Source organism: Rhinopithecus bieti, unplaced genomic scaffold, assembly GCF_001698545.2.
Source record: "Rhinopithecus bieti isolate Rb0 unplaced genomic scaffold, ASM169854v2 scaffold_78620, whole genome shotgun sequence".
Taxonomy (NCBI): Eukaryota; Metazoa; Chordata; class Mammalia; order Primates; family Cercopithecidae; genus Rhinopithecus; species Rhinopithecus bieti.
The window spans coordinates 1-24007 of record NW_016829908.1 but is presented as its reverse complement, the minus strand read 5'-3'; the positions used below and the strand labels follow the sequence as shown (position 1 = coordinate 24007).

Sequence of the window (24007 nt, the reverse complement as noted above, 5' to 3'; positions counted from 1 at the left end):
GAGGGGAAAAAGAGAATAGCTCCTGGACAGCTGAGTAAGCTGCTATAAGACCTCCCATTGAGGGGAGAATGCCTCACACTGCCCTGGGTGTGGTATGTTTCCTGTCTTACATCTTTCTACATGACTCTGATGCCAAGTACAGCCTAATGTAGTTTTATGAGTCTGAATCTTTATTCTCAAGAAGGCTACCCTGGTGGATATTGCAACATATATTAATAGGAATAATTTGATTTTGTTTGAGGTCTTGGCTAATAGTTTTTGAGGAACTACAGGAAACGTCAATGTAGTATGTAATGACTCATGTCTTAGGAGATAACACTGTGCCAGAACTTTGAGAATACAGCCCACTTTGAAAATGATGAGAAGGTAGATGTCTACAGTAGAGAGACAGGGATGGGGTAAAGGAAAGGAAGAACAGGAAATGTGATACAGGCAAATTGTGAAAAGCCTACAATTCTATCATGTGTTTAAGACTTTTTAATCTTGGTAAAGCAGACTCCCAAAAAGTTTTGAAGCAGGATAAAATATCTGTTCAATGTTAAAATTTAGGAACATTTAAATTAATTAACTTGTTTGTTTTTGTTTTTTTTTTTAGCTGAAGGAAGAATGCTAGAGGAACATTTTTAGAATTAGATATAGGCGACACATGTAGTTATCTTAGTCAAATCATTTACTCTTGTTTGTACCAGCAACACCAAATATGGCTTGAAAATAATTTCTTAATATGATTTGATAATGAGTAAAAATTTCTTAATATGAGTAATAATTTCTTAATATGGCTTGATAATGAGTACAAATTTCTTAATGTGAGTAATAATTTCTTAATATGGCTTGATAATAATGAGTAAAAATTACTCAGTGCTTACTGAATGCGAGTCAGTGGCTAAGCATTTTAGATAGATTCTTCATTTTTATCTTCATAAAATACAAGCTAGAGATGTACTATTATTATTTGGAGGAGGAAATTCGGACTTAGAAAGGTGAAGTAATTTGCCCAGACAAGTAAACGATGCAGTTGGAATTTGGCCTTTAGAGCCTATGTATTCAGTACTTTAGAACACGGGAAAGGGACTGGGTGCAGTGGCGAATGCCTATAATCCCAGCATTTTGAAAGATCAAGACAGGTGGATTGCTTGAGCCCAGGAGTTCCAGACCAGCCTGGACAACATGACAAAACCTGGTCTCTGTTCAAAAAAAAAAAAATTAGCTGGGTGTGGTAGTGTGCACCTGTGGTCCCAGCTACTTGGGAGGTTGAGGTGGAAGGATTGCCTGAGCCCAGGAGGTAGAGGCTGCAGTGAGCTATGATTGCACCACTGCATTCCAGCCTGGGCATCTGAGGGAGACCCTGTCTCAAAAATAAAAAGAACATGGGAAATGTAGGGAATTAATTTTCAATAAGGAAAAGGTCAAGTATTTGTGTTTTTAAACAGCTACTACTAAAGTGCAGGTCATTGCATTGTTGTGATTGCAGCCATCACTTGTTGCATATTACATGTATCTCTTTCATTTCTCACAGAGGCTTTGTATGTAGGTATTTTGTTGCTTTTTTTAGGGATAAGGAAACTGGGACCTAGTAAGGCCAAGCAACTTGTTCAAAATCAAATAAGTAGCAGAGTCAGAAATTAAACCCAGGTTGCTTCCAATTATAAAAGTTGTATCCTTTCTATAATATCAGACTGCTTCTTTTGGTGTCTGTGTTAGTCCATTCTCACACTGCTGTAAAGAACTACCTGAGACTGGGTAATTTATGAAGAAAATAGATTTAATTGAGTCACAGTTCCACAGCCTGTACAGGAAGCATGGCTGGGGAGGCCTCAGGGAACTTACAATCATGGCAGAAGGCAGCAGGGAAGTAGCCACATCTCACATGGTGACAGGAGAGAGAGAGTATGAAGGGGGAAGTAGCCACATCTCACATGGTGACAGGAGAGAGAGAGTATGAAGGTGGAAGTGCCACACACTTTTAAACAATGAGATCTCCTGAGAACTCATTCACTTTCACGAGAACAGCAAGGGGGAAGTGTTCCCCCATGGTTCAATCACCTCCCATCAGGCCCTTCCTCCAACACATGGAGATTACAATTCAAAGTGAGATTTGGGAGGGGGCACAGGACCAAACCATATCAGCACCCAACATGTATAGATGCTTCATAAATGATTATTGATGCAAATAGATTTCTTAAATTGTTAGATGATTTAATGATTTATACTTTTTAAAGTTTTATACTTAAATTATACTTTAGAGAAAACTATTTCATTTAAATGGAGGAATTCTGTTGTATAATAAATTTTATATGTGTGGGTATACAGCAGGTGAAATGTTTCTTCATAGGTTAGCAACGTAGAAATCAGAACATGTTTTCTTTTAAATGATAGTTCTAACACTCCCTTAGAAACACCTAGTTAATGGATGATCCATGTGAAAATAGAGAATTGTTCCCCCTCCCTTGCCAACTGATGTTGCTGTGCTAATGGCATGGGAGGGAGAATCTCTGCCTTGACTCCTCTGTGGTGTTTCTCCAAATGTGGGGCTTAATGTGCTTCAGAACCACCTGGAGTGACTGCTAGCAGTGCAGATTCCTGAACTCCATCTCAGACCCACTGAGTCTCTTTTGTTGGTGCATGGAATCTGCATTTTAAATAGGCATCCCAGGGGGTTTTATATATGCTGTAGTTTGATAACTTACTGCTCTAGGATGGGGTTTTCCCAGGTAAGCTATGCACATTGCAAGGCAGGTCAGGAAATACAGGGAACAACAAACTTTGTTTAGATTTCCTTTTTGTCATTAAAATGTTAAATATTTAAATATATTTTATAGTGTACATCAGGGATCCCCAACTGACAGGCCATGGACTGGTACTGGTCTGTGATCTGTTAGGAACTGGGCCGCACAGAAGGAGGTGAGTGGTGAGTGAGTGAGCATTACTGTCCTGTCAGATCAGCGGTGGCATTAGATTCTCATAGGAGCACGAACCCCATTGTGAACTGTGCATGTGGGGGATCTAGGTTGTGTGCTCCTTATAAGAATCTAGTGCATTTTGATCTAAGGTGGAACAGTTTCATCCCAAAACCATCTCTCCCCATTCCATGGAAAAATTGTCTTCCTTGGAACTGGTCCCTGGTGGCAAAAAGGTTGGGGACTGCTGGTGTACATAAGATATTAATACATATTAATATCTTTTTTTTATTGGTTTTTTTTACTGGTAGAATGCAAAGCACACACAACAAAACACTCCAATAAACAAACCTGGAGATTGCTATCCCTGGGAATGAATTTTCCGATCTTTTTGTACCGGGGAACAAATGACAGTTATCACATAAATCATTGCCTCTTCTATTACTTAGCTTTATGCATGTGGACCATTTATAAATTGAATTCCGCTTAAAAGCAGTAAGACTTTGTAAGGTTTAAGCCAATTTTCAAAGCAATCATATAATCTCTGTAACCCATATAAATGTAAAATGTATCCAATTTCAATAAAGTCTCCTAACAGTCTATCCTTTTAAAACCTTTTTCTAACTGCTATTTTCTTCATGTTGCTGACATTGTCCTGTCTTGGGATAAGCAGTCATGTGAAATACTGAGTGTTTAAACTGAAAGATAGAAATCACTTGGGTAATTAAGTAATTCACAATGAGGAAATCTACCAATTTTAATAATTAATGAAGTAGAGACACAGCTGTTACATGACCTGTTATTTAAAGAATTTAGGAATACTGTAGGTAACCTATTACTGCCGGTTCTTGCACTAAGCATGAACTCCCTTTGAGCAAGACTACAAAATTATAATGGAGCCACACAATGGAATTCTGAAATCATAATGGACTTCTGCTTTCATGAAGGTTAAGTTCATGCTTAGTTCATGACTCTACAGTGATTCAGAGTTTAAACACACTTTCTTCCAACTTGTCTCTCAGGGTGGTTGGGCTTGGAGTCTCTTTTTCATCGCTACCACTCAATGAATGCAGGATTTTTAGCTTCCCCAGTGGCTTTCTTGTCATTTTTGATAGTTTTCTTGATCATTTTCTTTTTGACACTTTTGTAGCTCCTGACAGTTATTGTCTTTGTCTTCTTGACATTCTCTTCTCTAGGCATTCATTACATAAAACTCTTCTTTCTCATTTTCTGCCTTATAACAAGCCATGGTAAAATAGTATTCACTGGATGAGTAACCAGGTGTCCTAACACCATTTTTTGAATAGTCCACATTTTCTCACTGCTTTAAAAGCCTCTTTATCATACATTAAAAGTCTATCAATAAATTGAATTATTTATTTCTAGTGTATCTGTTCTTCTATTGATATATTTGTCTATTCCTGCATTAGTTAGAATTGCTGTTCCTTTATAATAGGTTTGTGAGTTTTGATAGAACATGATACCCCTTCTGGCCTTCTTTTTCAAGAATTTTTGCTTCTTCTTGTGTATCTGTTCTTCTAGATAAACTTCAGACATTATTTGTCAAATTCTTCTTTTTTTTTGAGACAGGATCTCACTCTGTTGCCCAGGCTGGAGTGCAGTGGTGCAATCACGGCTCACTGAAGCTTGACTTCCCAGGCTCAAGCCATCCTCCCACCTCGGCCTCCCTAGTAGCTGGGACTACAGCCATGTGCCACCATTCTCAGTTCATTTTTTATAGAGATGGGGTCTCGTTATGTTGCCCAGGCTGTTCTCCAACTCTCCGGCTCAAACTGATTTGTCAAATTCTATTAAAAACACTGTTGGGGTTATGATTGAAATTATAATGCAATTTTAGAGTGATTTAGAGAATAACTCTGTGCAATAGTGAGCCTGTCTATGCAGGAACACACTGGGATATTCCATGTATTCCGAACCTGCATATGTGTCTTTCAATGAAATTTTATGGTTTTCTACGTATCTTCATAGGGCTTATATATATATTTTTGGTTACTTTGTTCCTGTGTATTTTATAGTTCTCCAAAGCAAATTATTATGAATGGGATTGTTTTTCATACATTTTGTAAATATATTGTCATATAGGAAAGTTATTTATTATTGAATATTTATCTTAAATTTAAGCCTCCTAATTTTCCAGTTGATTATTTTGGATTTTTCTGGATAAATGTCATATCCTGTGCAAATAATGACACATTAATAGCCCTCATTTTCTTTCTTGTCTCATTGCATTGTTTAGTTCTTGCTGAATAATGTAGAATGGTAGCAATGAGGTGGCAAGAATTTTTGTGGTTATTGTTGATTTTGATGCCAATGCATCTGATATTCAGTGTTAAATGTCTTATTTGTTGTATTTTTCTTGTGGATATCCTTTATGGTGTTGAGGAAATATTCTTTTGTTTCTAACTTTACTAAGAATTCATGTGACTATGTGCTGAACTTCATCAAATGTCTTTTGGGCAGTGATTGAGATGGTATTTTATCGTTACTTTAATAGATTTCTGGATGGTGAATGATCCTCACATTCCTGGAATAAACCTTACTTGGTCATGTTTTATTATTCTCTTAATATATAACTGATTTGATTTACTACTATTTTCTTTAAGCTTTTTATATCTATATTCATAAGTGATTTTGGTTTATGTTGTGACTGCGTGAATGTGTGAATGTACACATGTGTAGTTTTGATTTCAGGGTTATACTAGACTCATAGAGTAAACTCTAGAAGAGTTTAAATAAAAATAATTTTTAACAGGCGAGGCACAGTGGCTTATGCTATAATCCAAGCACTTTGAGAGACCGAGGTGGGCAGATCACTTGAGCCCAGGAGTTTGAGACCAGCCTGGGTAACATGATGAAACCCCGTTTCCACAAAAAATACAAAAATTAGCTGGGCGTGGTGGTGTGCGTTTATGGTCCCAGCTACTTCGGAGGTTGAGGTGGGAGGATCTCTGGAGCCTGGGAGGTCAAGGCTGCAATGAATTGTGATTACACCACTGCACTCCAGCCTGGACAACAGAGTGAGATCCTGCCTCAAAAAATAGATAAATAAATAAATAAATAAATAAAATAAAAAAACAAATTAGGGAAAAATTTTAATGGTATGGTAGAACTCACCCATATAACAGTCTGGATGTTAGATGGAAATATTTGACTAATTAAAAAGAATTTTTTGGCTGGGCATGGTGGTTCACACCTGTAATCCCAGCACTTTGGGAGGCCGAGGCAGGTGTATCAGGAGGTCAGGAGTTCAAGACCAGTCTGGCCAAGATGGTGAAACCCCGTCTCTACTAAAATCACAAAAATTAGCTGGGTGCAGTGGCAGGCTCCTGTAATCTCAGCTACTCGGGAGGCTGAGGCAGGAGAATCGCTTGAACCCCGGCAGCAGAAGTTGCAGTGAGTCAAGATCATGCCACTGCACTCCAGCCTGGGCAACAGAGTGAGACTCCATCTCAAAAAAAAAAAGAATTTTTTTAACAATAAAAAAAGAATTTTGTTGTTATTACTCTCCATGGTTACTACTACTTTGGTCAGTTTTTGTAATTCTATATTTTGTTTAGATTTTGAGATTTTGGGGGGCTGATTTAAAGTTGTATACAGTGTTTTTATATAAAATTGTTTGCTATATTAGCGGCTATGTCACCCTTTAAATTTCCTTTTTTTTTGTTCTTTTTTATCGAGACAGAGTCTTGCTCTGTCTCCCATCTCCCAGACTAGAGTGCAGTGGAGGGATCTCTGTTCACTGCAACCTCCACTGCCCAGGTTCAAGCAATTCTCCTGCCTCGGCTTCCTGAGTAGCTGGGATTACAGGTGCCTGCCACCGCACCCGGCTAATTTTTGCAGTTTAGCAGAGATGGAGTTTCACCATCTTGGCCAGGCTGGTTTTGAGCTTCTGACCTCGTGATCCACCCGCCTCGGCCTCCCAAAGTGCTGGAATTACAGGCATGAGCCACCACACCCAGCCATCCTTTAAATTTCTAACATTATGGTGTTTCCTTTCATTGTGTATCAGAGTTGCCAAAAACTCAATGGATTTTAATTATCCTTTTAGAGATTTGACTTTTCTGATTTTAGCATTACTAGTTTAAGTTCTACCTTTGTTTTAATTGATCTTTTTTTCTGGTTTCCCAGGTTATATTTTGTTACTTTAAATGCACCTTGAATGAAATTATTTCTGTGTGTGTGTGTGTGTTAGGAAATGCTTTTAAGATGATAAAAACATTTTTTGAATAATACCTTGATTGCATCACACATGTTTTGTTATGAAGTGTCTTTATTGTTATACATCTTGATGAAGACATGTGGTTTTAGTTTTAATTTCTTATTTAATCCAAAGGTTATTAAAAAGAGTAGTTTTATAAATATCTAGGTGGACCATTTTCCCCCTAGCTTTTCAATGTTAATTTTTAGTTTTGTTGCATTTTGGGCATATAATATAACCTGTATCCTTTTATTTCCTTTTGGAAATTATTAAGATGTAGTTTGTGGTCTAATATTTATCATTGGTTTTAGACAAAGTTTCATATATTTTATTTGTTATATTAAATGTCTTATTTTGATGCAGCACAGTATTCTAAAATATGTATGTTCCAGAATTTATTTACTCATTCCCCTAATGATGGCTATTTAGCTTGCTTTTTTTTTTTTTTTGGCCAGCATGGAAAACATTGCTATAAACTTTCTTTACATATATCTTTGCTAAGATAGATTCCCAGAAAGAACACACACAGATCCACACACATTTGGAATAACTCTATACATTCACTGATTTAATTTTGTGCACAATAAATGGTAATATTAAAATAATGTATCCTCAATTTGCTTATGTCACTACTATTTGGAATTTTGGTTCGTTAGTTCGAATTGACCATGTGTGAAATAGTATATCATAAAATGCTTTTCTTTGTCTTCCAACCATCCTCTTTCCCCCAGGCCAATTTCAGTTAGTTTATTCTAGGATTTTATATGCAGGTGGTGGTCAATGGCTTGTAGATTTTAAAAAAATATGTATTCTCTTTCAATATTTTTTTTAACATTTTTCAATGGTTTGTGACCATATTAACAGTGTTTATTTTAATTTATTATTTAACTTGTCTCTTTATATCACCAATTCTTTTACTATACATTCTCCGTTCCTAGTTCTCATTTTAATTCATCTCTAGGTTGGCTACGTTCTTTAACATTTTTCAGGAAGGCTGTGTGCCCTTGCATATATCTTTATGTTGCTTTTGCATATGAATGAACATCTCTGTTGATATTTAATTATTTTTTATTACCTTAAGAAATTTTGTTGCCATGCCCTGCCCATATCTCAATTCCTTTTTTTATCTGAGGCAGTCATTATTCTTTGTCAGGTTTAATTTTGTTTCTAATTTGCAGGTCGAATTTACAAGCACTCTCAGCAGCCTTTGATTACCTATGAAAAATATGATGTGACAGACTCTCCAAAGAACATAGGAGGATCCCATTCTGTACTCCTTCTGAAGGTTCATGGTAGGTTACATGTGTAACTACTTTGTGGAATCAACTTACCTGCGGACTCAGTGCTGGCTAGATTAGGCATGGTTGTGGGTATAATGTAGCTAATTTTTATAAAGCTTTTTTTTTTTTTGAGATGGAGTCTTGCTCTGTCACCAGGCTGGAGTGCAGTGATGTGATCTTGGCTCACTGCAACCTCTGCCTCCCAGGTTCAAGAGATTGCACTGCTTCAGCCTCCAGAGTAGCTGGGACTACAGGCGTGTGCCACCACGCCTAGCTAATTTGTGTAGTTTTAGTAAAGATGCGGTTTCACCATGTTGGCCAGGATGGTTTCGATCTCCTGACCTCGTGATCTGCCCACCTTGGCCTCCCAAAGTGCTGGGATTACAGGCGTGACCCACCACGCCTGGCCTATAAAGCTTTTATGTTTAAACACTAACACTTGCAGGCAGCATCATCTATTTTTTTTTTGACACAGCTGTTGGTAAGCATCATCTATCTTAATGTGTGCTAATTTTCATTAAAAATGGAGAGTAGGGCTAATTCAGTGGTTTTAACCTTGGCTACACACTAAAATCACCAGTGGAGCTTTTAAGACATCTATAATTTTGAAAAACTATCCTAGTTGTTTCTAACTGCAGCCAGGGTCAAGTGTTACTGGGTTAATTTAACTTTTATGAGACCTTAATTTTTACCATTTATTAAAATAAATGCTAATAAAAGAATGGCCTGTGATTTTGTTTACTTATAACAGTAGTTTGGTTTCAGAGGTACAATTTTGTTGTTGCATTGATCAACGTACAAGTATTTCAGAGCATGCAAAGTACTTAGTGCTATACTTAGGCATCATATATAATACCTAAATGAGGAATAGAATGAAGTTGGAAGAACAGTAGCCTAAAAACAAGGCTCTAGGCCGTGCACGATGGCTCATGCCTGTAATCCCAGCACTGTGGGAGGGTGTGGTGGGCAGATCACTTGAGGTCAGGAGTTCGAGACCAGCCTGGCCAACATGACAAAACCCTGTCTCTACTAAAAACTTTGTAATCTCGGCAAAAATTAGCCAGGCATGGTGGTGCACGCCTGTAGTCCCAGCTACTTGGGAGGCTGAGGTAGGAGAATTTCTTGAACCCAGAAGGTGGAGGTTGCAGAGAGCTGAGTTCCCACCACTGCACTCCAGCCTGGGCAATAGAGTGAGACTCCATCCCCCAAAAAACAAAAAACAAAACACCCAAGACTTTTAATATACTCTGGTTCTACAGATGAAAGTTGACTTCATTCGAAAACTAGCCTGGCTTATTGTTAAAAAGATGGGATTTGAAAGTATGGGAATAGTGTAGTGTACACTCAACTACTGTAAACTCTTAGTGTTTTGGGGGAACCTTTCCTTATTTGGGATATTCCCTGTATATTTTCCAGAGTTATCCATTATAGTAAAGTTTTCCATAAATGCCATCACAGTTAAGCTTGAAAGTAACTTTATTGTTGTTGATTTGCTTCTACTCATGTTGTAGCTCCAGTTTGGTAGTAATTGGATTCTGAAATAACGTGCCTATTTGTTTTTCACTGCCTTTTGGAGTGAGATGTGAGAAGCTTTTGAAATAACTGCAGAGGCAGTTATTAGTATAGTAGTTAAGAGCACAGTTGCTGAAATCAGATAGGGTTTGTATCCTAACTTTGTAACCTTGGAAGAGCTACTTAATTCTCTATGGCTTTGTTTCCCCATCCAGCAAAACTGGACTAATAGTTATAACTACATCATAGGACTGTTGTAAAGATCAACTAAATTAGTATATGTAAAGCATTTAGAATACTTAGCACATAATAGGAGCTATAGAAGTGTTTGCTGTTCAAAAGAGTAATGGTAGTAAAACTATGATGTATAGCACCATTTAGGTTGTACTTACGTCAGCTGAATGTATTTTGCTGGCTATTTATGTTTTCTGAGCATTTGGCTTGGTCATTTAAGCAACAGCTTGATTGGTTTGTGATGGTCTACTATTACATTTATCTCACTTGTAGGTGCCTTAATGTTTGTGGCATGGATGACTACTGTTAGCATAGGTGTACTGGTTGCCCGGTTCTTCAAACCAGTTTGGTCAAAAGCTTTCTTCCTTGGTAAAGCAGCTTGGTTTCAGGTAGGTGAGGGAAAAAAGTTCAACGCAATTTTCATAATATTTGAACACTGCAACATGAAAACATATGAAGTATGTGTGTGTGTGTATGTGTATGTGTTTTGTGGTTACAGATGTAGGTCTGGGATTCTTCCTTTTTCCCTTTGGTTTCCTGATTAATTGAGAGTGGACACAAGGTGCTTGATAGAGATAAGAATACAGACAGTTTTAGGAAGAGTCAGGCTGGACTGGAGAATGTGTCAGGGCCATGTGAGTCCCTTTGTAATATAGACTTTGGGACCCAAATGACCTTTACTTATACCTCTGTTTGTAGAGGGATATGTTGGAAGAGCATTCACCCACTACACTGCACTGAGTAAAGTCAGGCCAAGGAATGCAGAGGAACTGAAGAAAGAAATAGTGGGAGCTTACTGTGTTTCAAAGCAAGGGTCACTCCTCTGGTTGTGGGTCATTGAATGTTAGATTATCTCTAACTCATCACTTGGGATCATCTATCTCCTATATGGGTGGGAAGAGAAACTGAACGTGTTCTTTTTCATGCTCTTCCTTCCCGTGAGATGGGGAGGCGGTCTACTAATAGGAACATAGCAAGAGCCAATGAATATCCTTCAAAACAAAGCAAACCAAACCTTATGTTTCATGGGTTATGGAGTATAGATATTTACATATCTAGTGGAAAATCAATGAGTTCATGTTGGGTAAGAATGTACGTGCCTGTAGAAAAAAATACTGCTTGTTGGAACAGTTTTGACTTTGTAAGAGGGTATCCTTGACACTTCATATTCATATAAATTTGTAGATTGTAAGGTTTACCTTATCTAGCCTCATTTTTCACTATTGCCTGGGAGGGCCAATCTGTTTGATTTGTTCTCGGTACTGCTACATGGCTCACCTTGCTACTTTCTTTCTCTGCCTGTGGTTTGCTGCCAGGTGACTACTTTCTTGCTTGCACTTGAGTGCCTTTGCTCTCGTGCTCTCTCTCTCTTATCTGCTCATGTGGATATTCCCAGCTCGAAGATTGTGTATTCTCTTTATCAACTCGAATCCTCCAGTGCCTTTAAATTTATGATGCTGATGATGTGTATATATACACATGTCATAGTTTTATCTCTATCTGTATCTCCATCCATCCATCCTTCCTTCCATCCATCCATCCATCCATCCATCCATCCATCCATCCATCCATCCATCCATCTATCCAGCCATCCGTCTCTATCCATACACACACTCATACACAGGGTGCCTCCTACTTTCCCCAAGATAGTTTTGGTCTGCACCAGTTATCCTGGCATAATCAACAAACAGTGGCTATTTTCACACTTACTATTCTCCTAATTTGTATCATGAATTATATAGTTCACATATTTTTCTCTTATTGATGCGATTATATCTGAAACTCCTCAGGAGACAGTATTTTTTGTTTGTTTGTTTCCTTACTATCTCATTGCACCTGTTATAGCACTGTGCTCCATGGTGGAGCTTAATAAATATCTTTGGAAGGAAATGAAGGACTTGGCAAGTAAATATGCTCTGTGCGTGAAACATCCATTCCTGCTGCTCTGTGCAGGTGAAGTCTTGGCATACACTTTTGGATGATGAGAATGGCAACTTAGGGTTTTCTTCAAAGTTTAATTGTATACTAATTTTTTTAACCTGATTACAAACTGTGATTAGATGTCAGTTGAATGCATGCCTTCAGTGAATCTTACCCCATGGTCTTTTCCCCATTTTTCCCATTGTAACACCACCTTTCTCTTACATGGATAAGTGTCTTCTCAATTTGTCATTTTACCTTGCAGGTGCATCGAATGCTCATGTTCACCACAACTGCCCTCACCTGCATTGCTTTTGTTATGCCATTTATATACAGGGGAGGCTGGAGTAGGGTAAGTATATCTTAAATAGGATATTTTTATATAAATCCATTTCACATCAAAACAGATTGCTGTTTTATTCTCAAATGATGGGTAAAAAGATATTTCTTCATCAATCCCTCTTTCTTTCCCTTTTGAATCATTGGATGGTTCTTTCACATGGTTAGAGGTTGGGGTAGGGTGAGGATGTCAGTACAGATTACTTAGTAATGAAATGTATTTGTAGGCTGCATCATGAGTTATATACATGCTATAGCCTTAGTTAATTTTTCTCACTATAGAGGGGTGACAATTCAATGTGTGATGTCTCAGGAACATGAACAATGTGAAGTGGTTTTCTCTAACTAGTACTATGATGACCACTAAGCTAACATAATTTGGATTTCTACTCTGTACCCAGTGGTTCTCAGTGCTTTATATGTGTTATCTAATTTAAATCTCTGGGTGTGGTGGTTCACACCTGTCATCCCAGCACTTTGGGAGCTGAAGTGGGAGGATTGCTGGAGCTCAGGAGTTCGAGACTAGCCTAGGCAACATAACGAGGCCTCATCTCTATATATTTTTATTAAAAAATCTTTTAAATTTCAGATTAGTAGGTATTAATGATAATCCCACATCACAAATGAAGAAACTGATGCTTATTCCCAAATCTTTATCTCCAGTCCAGACTCTCCCGTGGCTTGAGACTCACACATCTAGCTCACATTTCATGCAGGACCTTGACTTGCATGTCTAAGATATCAGACTTAACACATCCAAAATGGGACTCCTGATCATCTTTTCTCCCAGGGCTGCTCCACCCACTGCCACCTCCATGGTAGCTGCTGGAATTCCATTGTTAGATCAAAGCCTTGGAATTATCATTAACTGTGCTCTCTTGCACATCCCATGTCAAATCCATTGGGAAGTTCCATTGGCATGTGTAAAGTATATCCACAGTCCAACACTTGTCACTGTCATCAGATACTACTGTAGGAGTGTGAGCCTGCATCATCTTTTGCTTGGCCATTGCAGTAGCCACTTAACTGGTCCCTCCACTTCAACCCTTGCCCATGCACAATCTATTTTCTACAAAGAAGACAGTTATTTTTTAAAAAATGTAAACCAGGCTAGGTGTGGTGGCTCACACCTGTAATCCCAGCACTTTGGGAGGCAGAGGCAGGCGGATCTTGAGGTCAGGAGTTCGAGACCAGCCTGATCAACATGGTGAAACCCCATCTCTACTAAAAATACAAAAATTAGCCAGGCCTGGTGGCGCACACCTGTAATCCCAGCTACTCAGAAGGCTGAGGCAGGAGAACCACTTGAACCCAGGAGGCAGAGGTTGCAGTGAGCTGAGATCGCACCACTGCACTCTAGCTTGGGTGACAGAGTGAGACCCCCCCAAAAAAGTAAATCAGACCATGCCATTCTTGTACCCCAAACTGATTTCTCTAATGTCTCTCAATTTTATTCAGAGTAAAAATCAAAATTCTTCCAGGGACCTTCATGACTGGCTCCCAGTTATTCTCTGAACTGACCACCTCATCCTCTCCATCTAGTCCATTTCCTTCCATACCGGCCTCCTGGCAAGTATGCAGACATGCCAGGCATGCTCCTGCTTTATAGTCTTTGCTATCATTCTTCTTTCTACCTGGCACATGCTTCCATTACTCCCTCACCTTCCTCAAGTCTTTGCTCAAATTGAAGCCTCTCAGGGAGCCCTGCCCTGCTCTAATTTTTCCCATAGCACTCTTTATGTTATGCCGTTTCATATAATTTACTTACTTGTCATATTTTTTCTTGATCTCCCTTCCAACACTACTATGTTAGCTCTATCAGAGCTGGGATATCCACTGGTGTGTTCAGAACAGATTTAAGTATGTAGTAGGTACTCAGTAAACATTTAGTGAATGAATGAATAAGTCTTATTGAGAATAAGTGATATATGTTAAGTTCAGAGCCTGTGCTTTCATTACGCTTTTCCAGTTTTATAGCCAATGAGAATTTGATATCAAAATTTCATATTTCAGAGCTTGGGCTGGTGCCACAGGGATAAGATTGACGAATTCTGGGTCGCAGATATTACTAGGAAATCTCCCTCCTGCTTTTTAGGTAGTTTGTGTGTCAGTCAACCTATGTTTTTAAGGAAGTTATGAAGATTTTGTGATATGAGTTGAGACATGAGAACTTTATTTTAATTCAGACATTTGGGACAAGGGTAACACTTATTTTGTAATTGTCTAGTTTATAGCCTTTGCGACTTATGAATATGATAGAACAAAGGTTAAGAGCACCATTCTAAAGCTGGATTCCTTGGATTCAAATCCTGCCACCATGACTTATTACCTGGCGGGTGCACCTTGGGCAAGTTATTTAACTATGACCCTCAGTTTACTCATCTGTAAAATGGGGATGGTATAGTATCTATCTTATAGGCTTTCTGTGAGGATTGGGGATAAAATAACTGAAAGTATTTAGGATAATTCCTAGCACATTCTAAACACATGCAAGAATCTTGTTACTGCTGCTGTTTTATTTTTTATTAGAGACCCTTTGTATCTCTAAAGTCATGGTTATAATTTTACCCATGCATCACTGAGTCCACGGTTTGAGAATGTTTTCATATTGTTCTTTTGTTAGCCTTTAGTTCCTATTTACAAGGACTTCCTATCATGGCTTAGAAACCACTATGTCCCTGTTTCTAGGTCACCGATACAAGTCTGTGCTACCAAGCATGGGCATCACTGACAACAGACAGTAGTATCCCTCCATCCAAATGTGTCACAGGTTAGAGCATCTTCTTAGCCCTTCTCTTAAGTGTTTGAATGAAAAATCATTGCACAAAGTGGTCGAATCCAACTATCTGCTGTTCTGAGCAGGCACGTGACATCACTAAAGGAGGAATGCGGCAGAAACTATTGTGATAGTCTGTCAGTACTTTTTCTTGGGTTAGATCTTCATTCTGGACAGAGGTGATAAGCTTTTAATACAGTGGCTATATAGGTTATTCACTGAATCAACAAACATTTATTGAGTGACTAAGACTCTGTTAAGCTCCAGGGTTACAGGGAGTCATATAGAACCCACGGTTCAGGGAAACATAGAGGGCTAAACCAATTATTACCATACGCTGGGGTGATTGCGCTTGACATGGGGACACTAACTAGTCCCAGCTGGGCTGCAGATGGCTGTTCTGATGTTGGTGGCCATTTATTAGGTTGGTGCAAAAGTAATTGTGGATTAAAATACTTGAAAAAAACTGCAACTACTTTTGTACCAACCTACAGCATCCTGATGGGGAGAGGTAGCATTCTCTACGTGGATTTCACCACAACCATTTACATACTGTGACCATGGACATAGTTCTTGATAGCTGTGAGCCTCAGTTTCCCCATTTGTAAAACTGGGATATTGATAACCAGTTATCAAACATTGTAGTGAGAATTAGTGTGTGTAAAGTATGTTCCTGGTACAATGTGTATACTCAGTGAATGTTATCTGTTATTATTATCATCATTATTGAATGTTTAAAGCCATGGAAAAATACTAAGAATGCATCTGTGTGTATTATTTTTAACTTGAGGATTTAAACTGATGAGAGAGATTGAGGCCATTGAAATGATGTAACTTTGTTTAGCATGCAGGTTACCACCCATACCTCGGCTGTATAGTGATGACTTTGGCAGTTCTTCAGCCTCTTCTGGCAGTCTTCAGGCCACCTTTACATGACCCAAGGTACTTAGAGCCTTTCTATATAAATGCTCTCTTAATGTAGATATCATTAGTTTGCAAACTAATCTCTTTTCAAATGGAAAATTTTGCATTTTATAAAATCAGTGATAAATTATAGTTACTTTGAAATGCTTTAAAATGCATTTCAGATATCTAATTCCCAGACAATAAGGGAAATTACATGCTTTTTATTCTATTGGGAATTAATTATAGTTCCATTGCTTTTAAGAACATTGACTGGTTCTTATTTTGGTAGAAGGCAAATGTTTAACTGGACTCACTGGAGTATGGGAACAGCTGCTAGAATAATAGGAGGTAAGAGATTGTGATGCCACTTATTCATATATAATTGCTAGCTGTTTATATTACAAGTTGTAATTTGGCTTAAATGATTTTTAGATGCATTAGTAATTGGAGTAATTGGTTGTTGAGGAGAAATCAGCCTTAAACGTTGAAATCCAGAAAGTAATTTCTAGAGGTAATGATTTAAGTCATTATTTCAGTTTTAAGTTTAAGGTCTTTAAAATAACTTTAAAACTCTCATTTTAAGACTTATTTTAGCATTTGCCTTTGCCAGCAGAATAAGCTATGCCGATGGCCAAACATTTGAGTAGCTCAAATTGAGGGTCATTTGTGAATTGGGTTGAGGTGGGTTGCTGGGTTCAAGCTTTCCATCTCCAGGTCCTTTCCACGGGGCTTGTATCTTGCAGGGTAGGGTGGTTTTCAAAAGTCAGGAATAATTATGCAGTATATTTTGATACCTTGTATAATAAACACCTAAGTAGGTACCTTCTACCCTAACACTGCTATAGTCTATGGGATTCTTTGTCGAAGGGGGAGTCCAATCAACCATGGTTTCTATACTTTTTCTCCTTTCATTCACTGCAGACTTAAAACAATCTGGAAAATGTGGGTGCTTCTCTTTTAACAATTGGTCGATTATGCAGCCATAAAAAAGAATGAAATCATGTCTTTTGTAGCGACATGGATGCTGCTGAAAGTGATTATACTACATGAATAAATGCAGAAACAGAAAATTACATACCACATGTTCTCACTTATAAATGTGAGCTAAACAATGAGTACACATGGACATAAAGATAGAAACAATAGACTCTGGGGACTCCAAAAGAGGAGAGGGAGGAATGGGGGAAATAGTTGAAACACGACACTTTGGGTACTATGTTCACCACTTGGGTGATGGGTTCACTAGAAGGCCAAACTCCAGCGTTATTATGCAATATGCCCTAAACTGCCCCCCGCAACTGGTAATTCGTAATCAATTGCCCATCTTGCCCTATCTAGCCTTATAATTTTAAAAGCCTAAATTAACTATTTGGTCTTGAATAGTAATCTTTTTTTATCTCAAACTCTTTTAGTATGTTTTACTTGACAATACACATACACAAACACACAGTTGTCTCTCTTGGTGGGACATTTGAACATAACTTTTTTCTTTTATATGTAGTGGCAGCGATGTTCCTGGGAATGGATTTACCAGGACTGAATCTTCCTGATTCACGGAAAACCTATGCAATGATTGGATTTGTAGCCTGGCATGTAGGGACTGAGATTGTTCTGGAGGTACATGCTTATCGGCTCTCTCGCAAAGGTAATCTGCTAAAAAAGCCACGTTATGTAAAATCACTTTTATATACACCGTTGGAAAAGAATGAGTTTCCTGATAGTAACGGCTAACTATTACATTGGTAGCTCACTAAAAATTTGTGATCACTCAGCCAGTGGTAGAAATTGTGGAGATTTTCTGCCTTTGTTTTTTTACAATTGTTGCTATTAGAAGTTGTGAATAAGATATAAAGGAAAGGTTTTTAGGTTTTAGGGAGGGGGTCTTCCTTGTAAGTACTTTCACCTTGCTGGTCTGACCTAGAGCCAGTATGGACTGCGAACTCTGAATGCCTAGAGCTGAGGGAACCCTGAGATGGAGGAAGAAGAGACTCAAAGTCAACACTGGATGGAGCGGCAGACAACTTTGACCTATTTGACAAACTTACTGGGTGCTATCATTTAGGTTGCCATGTGCATAATTATATAGCTAGGAGCAAGACAGCTAGATAGGAAGGACTGATTTTGCTTTTGCTCTTTAGTGACAAGGTCTGTTTTGGTGCCAGGCAGGGTCAGGGTACCTATAGTCACCATTAGGAATGGAGAAATTAGTAGGGAATGGGTGTCATTTTAAACTACCCTGGATTCTAGACTAAATGTCCTTTGTGTCCTGCCTGGTTTTCATCCTTTTCATCCACCAAAATAAGTGAAGACGGCCTTCTAAAAACAACAATTATTTGTTGTCTAGTATATATGTTGTAAACTTGGGAGAGCCTGGGGTGGCTTTAGGAGTGGAGTAGTACATATCAGTCCTGCTACTTTTGATCCTTGATAGGCTTATATATGTGGGGCTTTTGATGACCACTGAATTATGGCTTACTGTTTTTGTTTGTTTGTTTGTTTGTTTGTTTTGAGACAGAGTCTCACTCTGTCACTCAGGCTGGAGTGCAGTGATAAGATCATAGCTCACTGCAGCCTTGAACTCCAGAGCTTAAGCCATCTGCCTGTTTCAGACTCCCATCTAGCTGGGATCACAGGGATGTGCCATCATGCCCGGCTAACTTTTTACATTTTTTTTAGAGACGGGGTCTCACTTTGTTGCCCAGGCTGATCTCAAACTCCTGGGCTCAAGTGATCTACCTGCCTCCTTCTTCCAAAGTGTTGGGATTGCAGGTGTGAGCCACCATGCCTGGCCAATGGCTTACTGTTTAAAATACATATATACTTAAAACTTGGATAGTTATCATATGTTAATTAGTTTGATTTAGCTACTTTATAATGTACGCATATATCAAAACATCATGTCATACACCATGAATATATACATTATTTTGTCAATCAAAAATAAAGAAAACCAAAGAGCTTAGATCATTATGACTTTTAGGCGGTGTTTATTGACTAGAATGCGTATTTTAAGTTACTTAACAATACTCTTGCCAGATTGTCCACATTTGTGAGAGGCTTAATTGTTGAGGAAGTTTGCAATAATTAGTAGCTTGGAATGGGAGAATTTTTATCCTGGAAATTGGGGTGAACAGTACAAATCAGGTTTTTTTAAAAATTTAATTTACCTGCATAACGCTGCCCTTATAAACTTATGTTATTATTCTTGACAGTTGAAATACTGGACGATGACAGAATTCAGATCCTTCAGTCATTTACTGCAGCGGAAACAGAGGTAAGTCCTTTTCTTGTTCATTGACACAAACCTTAACGGTAATACTTTTTTTTTTTCATATCTCAATTTTCTTTCAGGGTCATGCTTTTAAAAAGGCAGTGTTGGCAATTTATGTCTGTGGAAATGTTACTTTTCTCATCGTATTTTTATCTGCAATCAGCCATCTATGAGCAAGCAAAGACCTTGGCTTTTGCAGGCCAAGTGATAATTATCATCAAACCAAAGAAAGCTGAAGCCTGTCCTGACTGCCTGGAGCATATTTGTGAATTCTCACTTGGAAGACTGAGGTCATGTCTGTAGAGGAATTCTGAAGTCCAGCCTTTAGAGACCAACATTCAAGAGGGTCATATAGACTACAAATTAATGTCATGCCCTATATGTAATTCTGGGTCTTAAAGGAAAGATTGTACTTCAGGAGAAGTAACTCTCAAATATTTCTTGCCAAGATTTAAAGAATGTTGGTATTTAAGGAAATAAATAGTGATTTGGAAAAACAACAGATGTCACTAGGATAAAAAAGAGATATATTACGGTAAATATATTTTGAACTACAAAGGTGCTGTGGTACTTTAAAGAAAAACTATTTTTACTAGTTTATCTGAATTGTCTGTGGACTTTATTTAGAAACTGTTTTTCAGTTTAGTTTTTTGGACATATCCTTTGCTCAGGGTATTTCCTTACTTCTCTAGTAAAGGTGGAAATAAGGCAGATGCCATTGTAGGTTTTACCAGTATTTAAATATATTATGAATTTCTTAGCAATTAAATGCAAGTATGCATCTTTTACTTAAAGGCCCTATTTATGTATTCACCTACAGAGATGAAATAGCATTTTATGTGTTAATTGTTTTGGCTATAGAATTTAAGTCCTTGTAGCATTTGGGGATTATAGACTTGGATTTCAAAATGGATAAAACTCACCCTTGTGAACATATCTAATAGATATTCTGTTTACTTGTAGAAATAATATAATGTGTCTCTGTTTTGTTAGACATTTTTGATGCTCTACTGAATCAGAATAGGTCAGTGTTATCTTCCTTATTTCAAGAATTCATCTATTTTATGGCTACATCTCATATGTGCTATGAGGACTTCTAGCCAGTGGGTGGCGCTATAATACCGAAGTACTGTACTGCTTTGTCCGTGTTTCCTTGTGCTGATTCCTTTTCAGTATTTAGGTAACACTATGGGATGGCATTTCCCTTAAATTTCACCAGCTCTTCTTAGTCTACTTTTTTTTGGGTGGTTGGGGTAATGGGTTAAAACGTTAAATTAGTAACCACTGTTTATTTTCCAGTTTGTTCGTTTTCTGTGATTATTTATAACAATTGTTTGATACTTTTTTATAGTCCCCTGACCCTGTAATGAATGAATGCAGCTATCTTAGGCAAAACAAATAAATGACCTGGGCATTTTTAAAATAAAAAATTTAGGAAGTCATACTTTATTTCTTTAGGTATTCTTTCTGATTATGTTATAGTTACTGCTTGGTCCAAGAACCTAATTTCTATATGGTGTGAATAATAGCCTCAGCTGTGTAGCCTACATCTTTATTTTATTATTATTTTTCAAACATTTTTCATTATTTCTTATTTTTTATATCTTTATTTTTTGAATTTACTTAATCAACTTTCTACTAATAGCCTACATCTTTTACTGGGTAAAATAATGTGGAAGTTTAGTTTTTGTTTCTTTTATAGGTGTTTATCATAAGTGGCTCAGGGCTTAGATGTGAACTTTCTGTGTTCATGTCCTATATGTGCTATGCTACTTATAATCTAAGTTTTCCTTTTGAATGTCTTTATTAAAAAAATTTAGTATAGCAAATTAAATGTGTACTAAAGTTATTTTCCTCCAGTTTTCTATACTAACGAGCTTAAATGTTAATAAATTTCTCTTAAGTTATATTCTACATCTGACTGACAAAGAAAAATTTTCTCTTTTTTTTTTTTTTTTTTTTTTGAGACAAAGTCTCACTCTGTTGCTCAGGCTGGAGTGCAGTGGTGCAATCTTGGCTCACTGCAGCCTCTGCCTCCCAGGTTCAAGCGAGTCTTGTCTCAGTCTCCTCAGTAGCTGGGACTACAGGTGTGTGCCACCATGCCCAGCTAATTTTTATATTTTTAGTAGAGACGGGGGTTTCACATGTTGGCCAGGCTGGTCCCAAACTCCTGGTCTAAAGTGATCCACCTGCCTCGGCCTCCCAAAGTGCTGGGATTATAAGCACGAGCCACTGTGCCCAGCTGAAAATTCTTTTAAGGGAAAGATGAGCCTTGATGTATTTGGTCTTCAAATATGTGAGCTTGCTATATTTCCAGTGTTGAGGCTAAGATATTTTAACTTTTTCTTTTTCAGTGCTTTGTACTTAGGCGCTATTTTGGTCTTTGTCAACTTACATACAGAGTTGCCCAAAGAAGCCTTTGACATTTAATCTTTTTTTTTTTTTTTTTTTTTTTTGAGACAGGGTCTTACTCTGTTGTCCAGGCTGGAGTGCAGTGGTGTGATCTTGGCCCACTGCAGCCTTGGGCTTTAGTGATCCTCCCACTACCTCTGGAGTAGCTGGCACCACAGGCACCAACTCTCTGCACCACCACAGCCAGCTAATTAAATTTTTATTTTATTTTATTTTATTTGGAGAAGGGATCTCCCTTTGTTGCCCAGGCTGATCTCGAACTCCTGGGCTCAAGCAATCCTCCTGCCTCAGACTCCCAAAGTGTTGGGATTATAGGCATGAGCCATTGCACCTGGCCCAAAATATACCAAATCTTTTGATTAGAACCAAATTATGATTCTTCTGCTTATGGGTGGTTGGTATCCACAAATTGCAAATGCCTAGTCTTCACTGCTCTCAGTTTTCTTTTGTTTCTGTAATAAACACTCTGGGCAGTTTTCAAAAATTATTTCTTTTGATAGGAATTATTGTTAAATTAAATGCTTTTATATCTTTAGCAACGTTGCCAAAACCAATGAGCAAAATCATGTTTTCTTCTAAAAGAAGTGATACAATATAAAATAAAGATATGTATGTTTTTCAGAAAGAAATGAAAGAAATTCTAGAAAATTATGGTTGAGCTGGCATTAATAGCTGAGGCAATAAAAAAATTCTCTAGTCTGCAGAAATCAATCTTAAGGGCATAGGTAGTCTATAGGATGGGTTATCAAATAAATGAATCAAATTCACAGTAGCACTTTATTTTTGTCAAGAATTTTGTCTCTAATGTGTGTTAAACAATGCCTCATCCCTTCCACATCCTGCCCCAGTCCAGGCTGCAGTGGGAAAAGACAGATGCAGCAGATGCCAACTAGGAAGCTCTCAGGGCACATGTAGTGTTTGGCTGAAATTCTATTTATCTGTATACTCTCATGAGGTAGGAAAAAAAGAACAAAGGTCCTGGTTTAAGATAATCCATTATAGGTTGGAATGAAGGGAAAGATTCTTCTAAGCCCTTTTAAAATCAGATTAGGCTACTCGCAGTTCCTATCCACATCCTGCTTCTTTCTTACTTGTGCAGCCCCTACCAAGTTCATCTCTGCACCCAGGTCATCATCGATGGTCACCAGCCTGGAATGCCATTTCTGTTCCTTGTGCAACCCCCTACCAAGCTCATCTCTGCACCCAGGTCACAGAGGGTTACCAGCCTGGAATGCCCTTCTCAGTGAAATGAGAAATGTTCCCTTGTCCCTCTTGCAGGATGTGGAATGGGGACGTGGCTCGCTTCTTCAGTGCCCCGCTGCTCAAATCTAGGGGAGCATACAGATGGGCAGGCTGTGGGACTCCCACCCCACAGCAATGTCTAGGGGTGAATGTTTGCAGCTGAAGCCCCAGTGGGCATGTGCTACCGTGTGCTCTTTTAGTTTAACTGTCCATAGGCAGCTTGTGTTAGCTCAATTAGACTCCTGCCTTATTGCAAGGACAGAGGGCTTTCTGTATCCCTGGGTTCTTGCCTTGGTGTACCAGAAGAATTCGGATCACACCTGGGCTTGGAGAATGAGTGCAAGGTTTTACTGAGTAGAAGTAGCTCTCAGCAGATGGGTGAGCCAGAAGGGAGATGATTTTCCCCTGGAGTTGGGCCGCTAGACTGCCTGGGCTCTCCTCTGATTGCCCTGGCCTAACTCCGCCAACTGTGTGCCTCCTTCCGCCAGTCGTGGCCTGTCAGCATGCCAGTATCTGTCACGTGTTGTTCCTCTGGCGTGCTCCCATCCACATCCTCTCGCTGTCCAGCTGCTTGTGTCTTCTTCTGCTGATGTGTTCCTCTCCACGTCCAGCTGCTTGTGTGTCTGCCTGCTAGAATCTTGGGGCTTTTTATAGGCACAACATGGGGGCATGGTGAGCCAGAGTGGTCTTGGGAAATGCAACATTTGGGCGTTGAAGGCGGGGTGCGTGAACTCACCTAGGCCCCCAGCTGCCGCCAAGCCACGCCCCCGATCGCCTGTATTGGGAGTCATATCATACTCTTCCCCTGAATATTAATTACAGTATCCCAGGAGTGTGTCTACTCCCAGCGATATTGCGTGTCACATCCTCCACTCTCGCGCAGAAATTTGAAGCAATATCATTGGGTGCGTGTACACCTTTTGTGATATTTAAAGGAATATCATCCTCTCCCCGGTGGATATCAGGAACAAGTCTATTAATTATTAATATTAATAAATA

General features: G+C 38.5%; 1 protein-coding gene across 4 annotated transcripts in view; it reads left to right on the top strand.

Annotated features, from left to right (window-relative positions):
- FRRS1 (ferric chelate reductase 1) overlaps positions 1-19527 on the top strand; it is a 55524-nt gene extending 35997 nt beyond the window's left edge. For all 4 annotated transcript variants that reach the window (XM_017865171.1, XM_017865170.1, XM_017865168.1 and 1 more), the window contains 8 exons: positions 8295-8408; positions 10416-10531; positions 12328-12414; positions 16022-16119; positions 16373-16431; positions 17585-17728; positions 19296-19357; positions 19435-19527. In XM_017865171.1, coding sequence (XP_017720660.1) covers positions 8295-8408; positions 10416-10531; positions 12328-12414; positions 16022-16119; positions 16373-16431; positions 17585-17728; positions 19296-19357; positions 19435-19527 — 773 coding nt within the window. The remainder of the gene's footprint in view (positions 1-8294; positions 8409-10415; positions 10532-12327; positions 12415-16021; positions 16120-16372; positions 16432-17584; positions 17729-19295; positions 19358-19434) is intronic.
- Positions 19528-24007: the final 4480 nt, after the last annotated feature.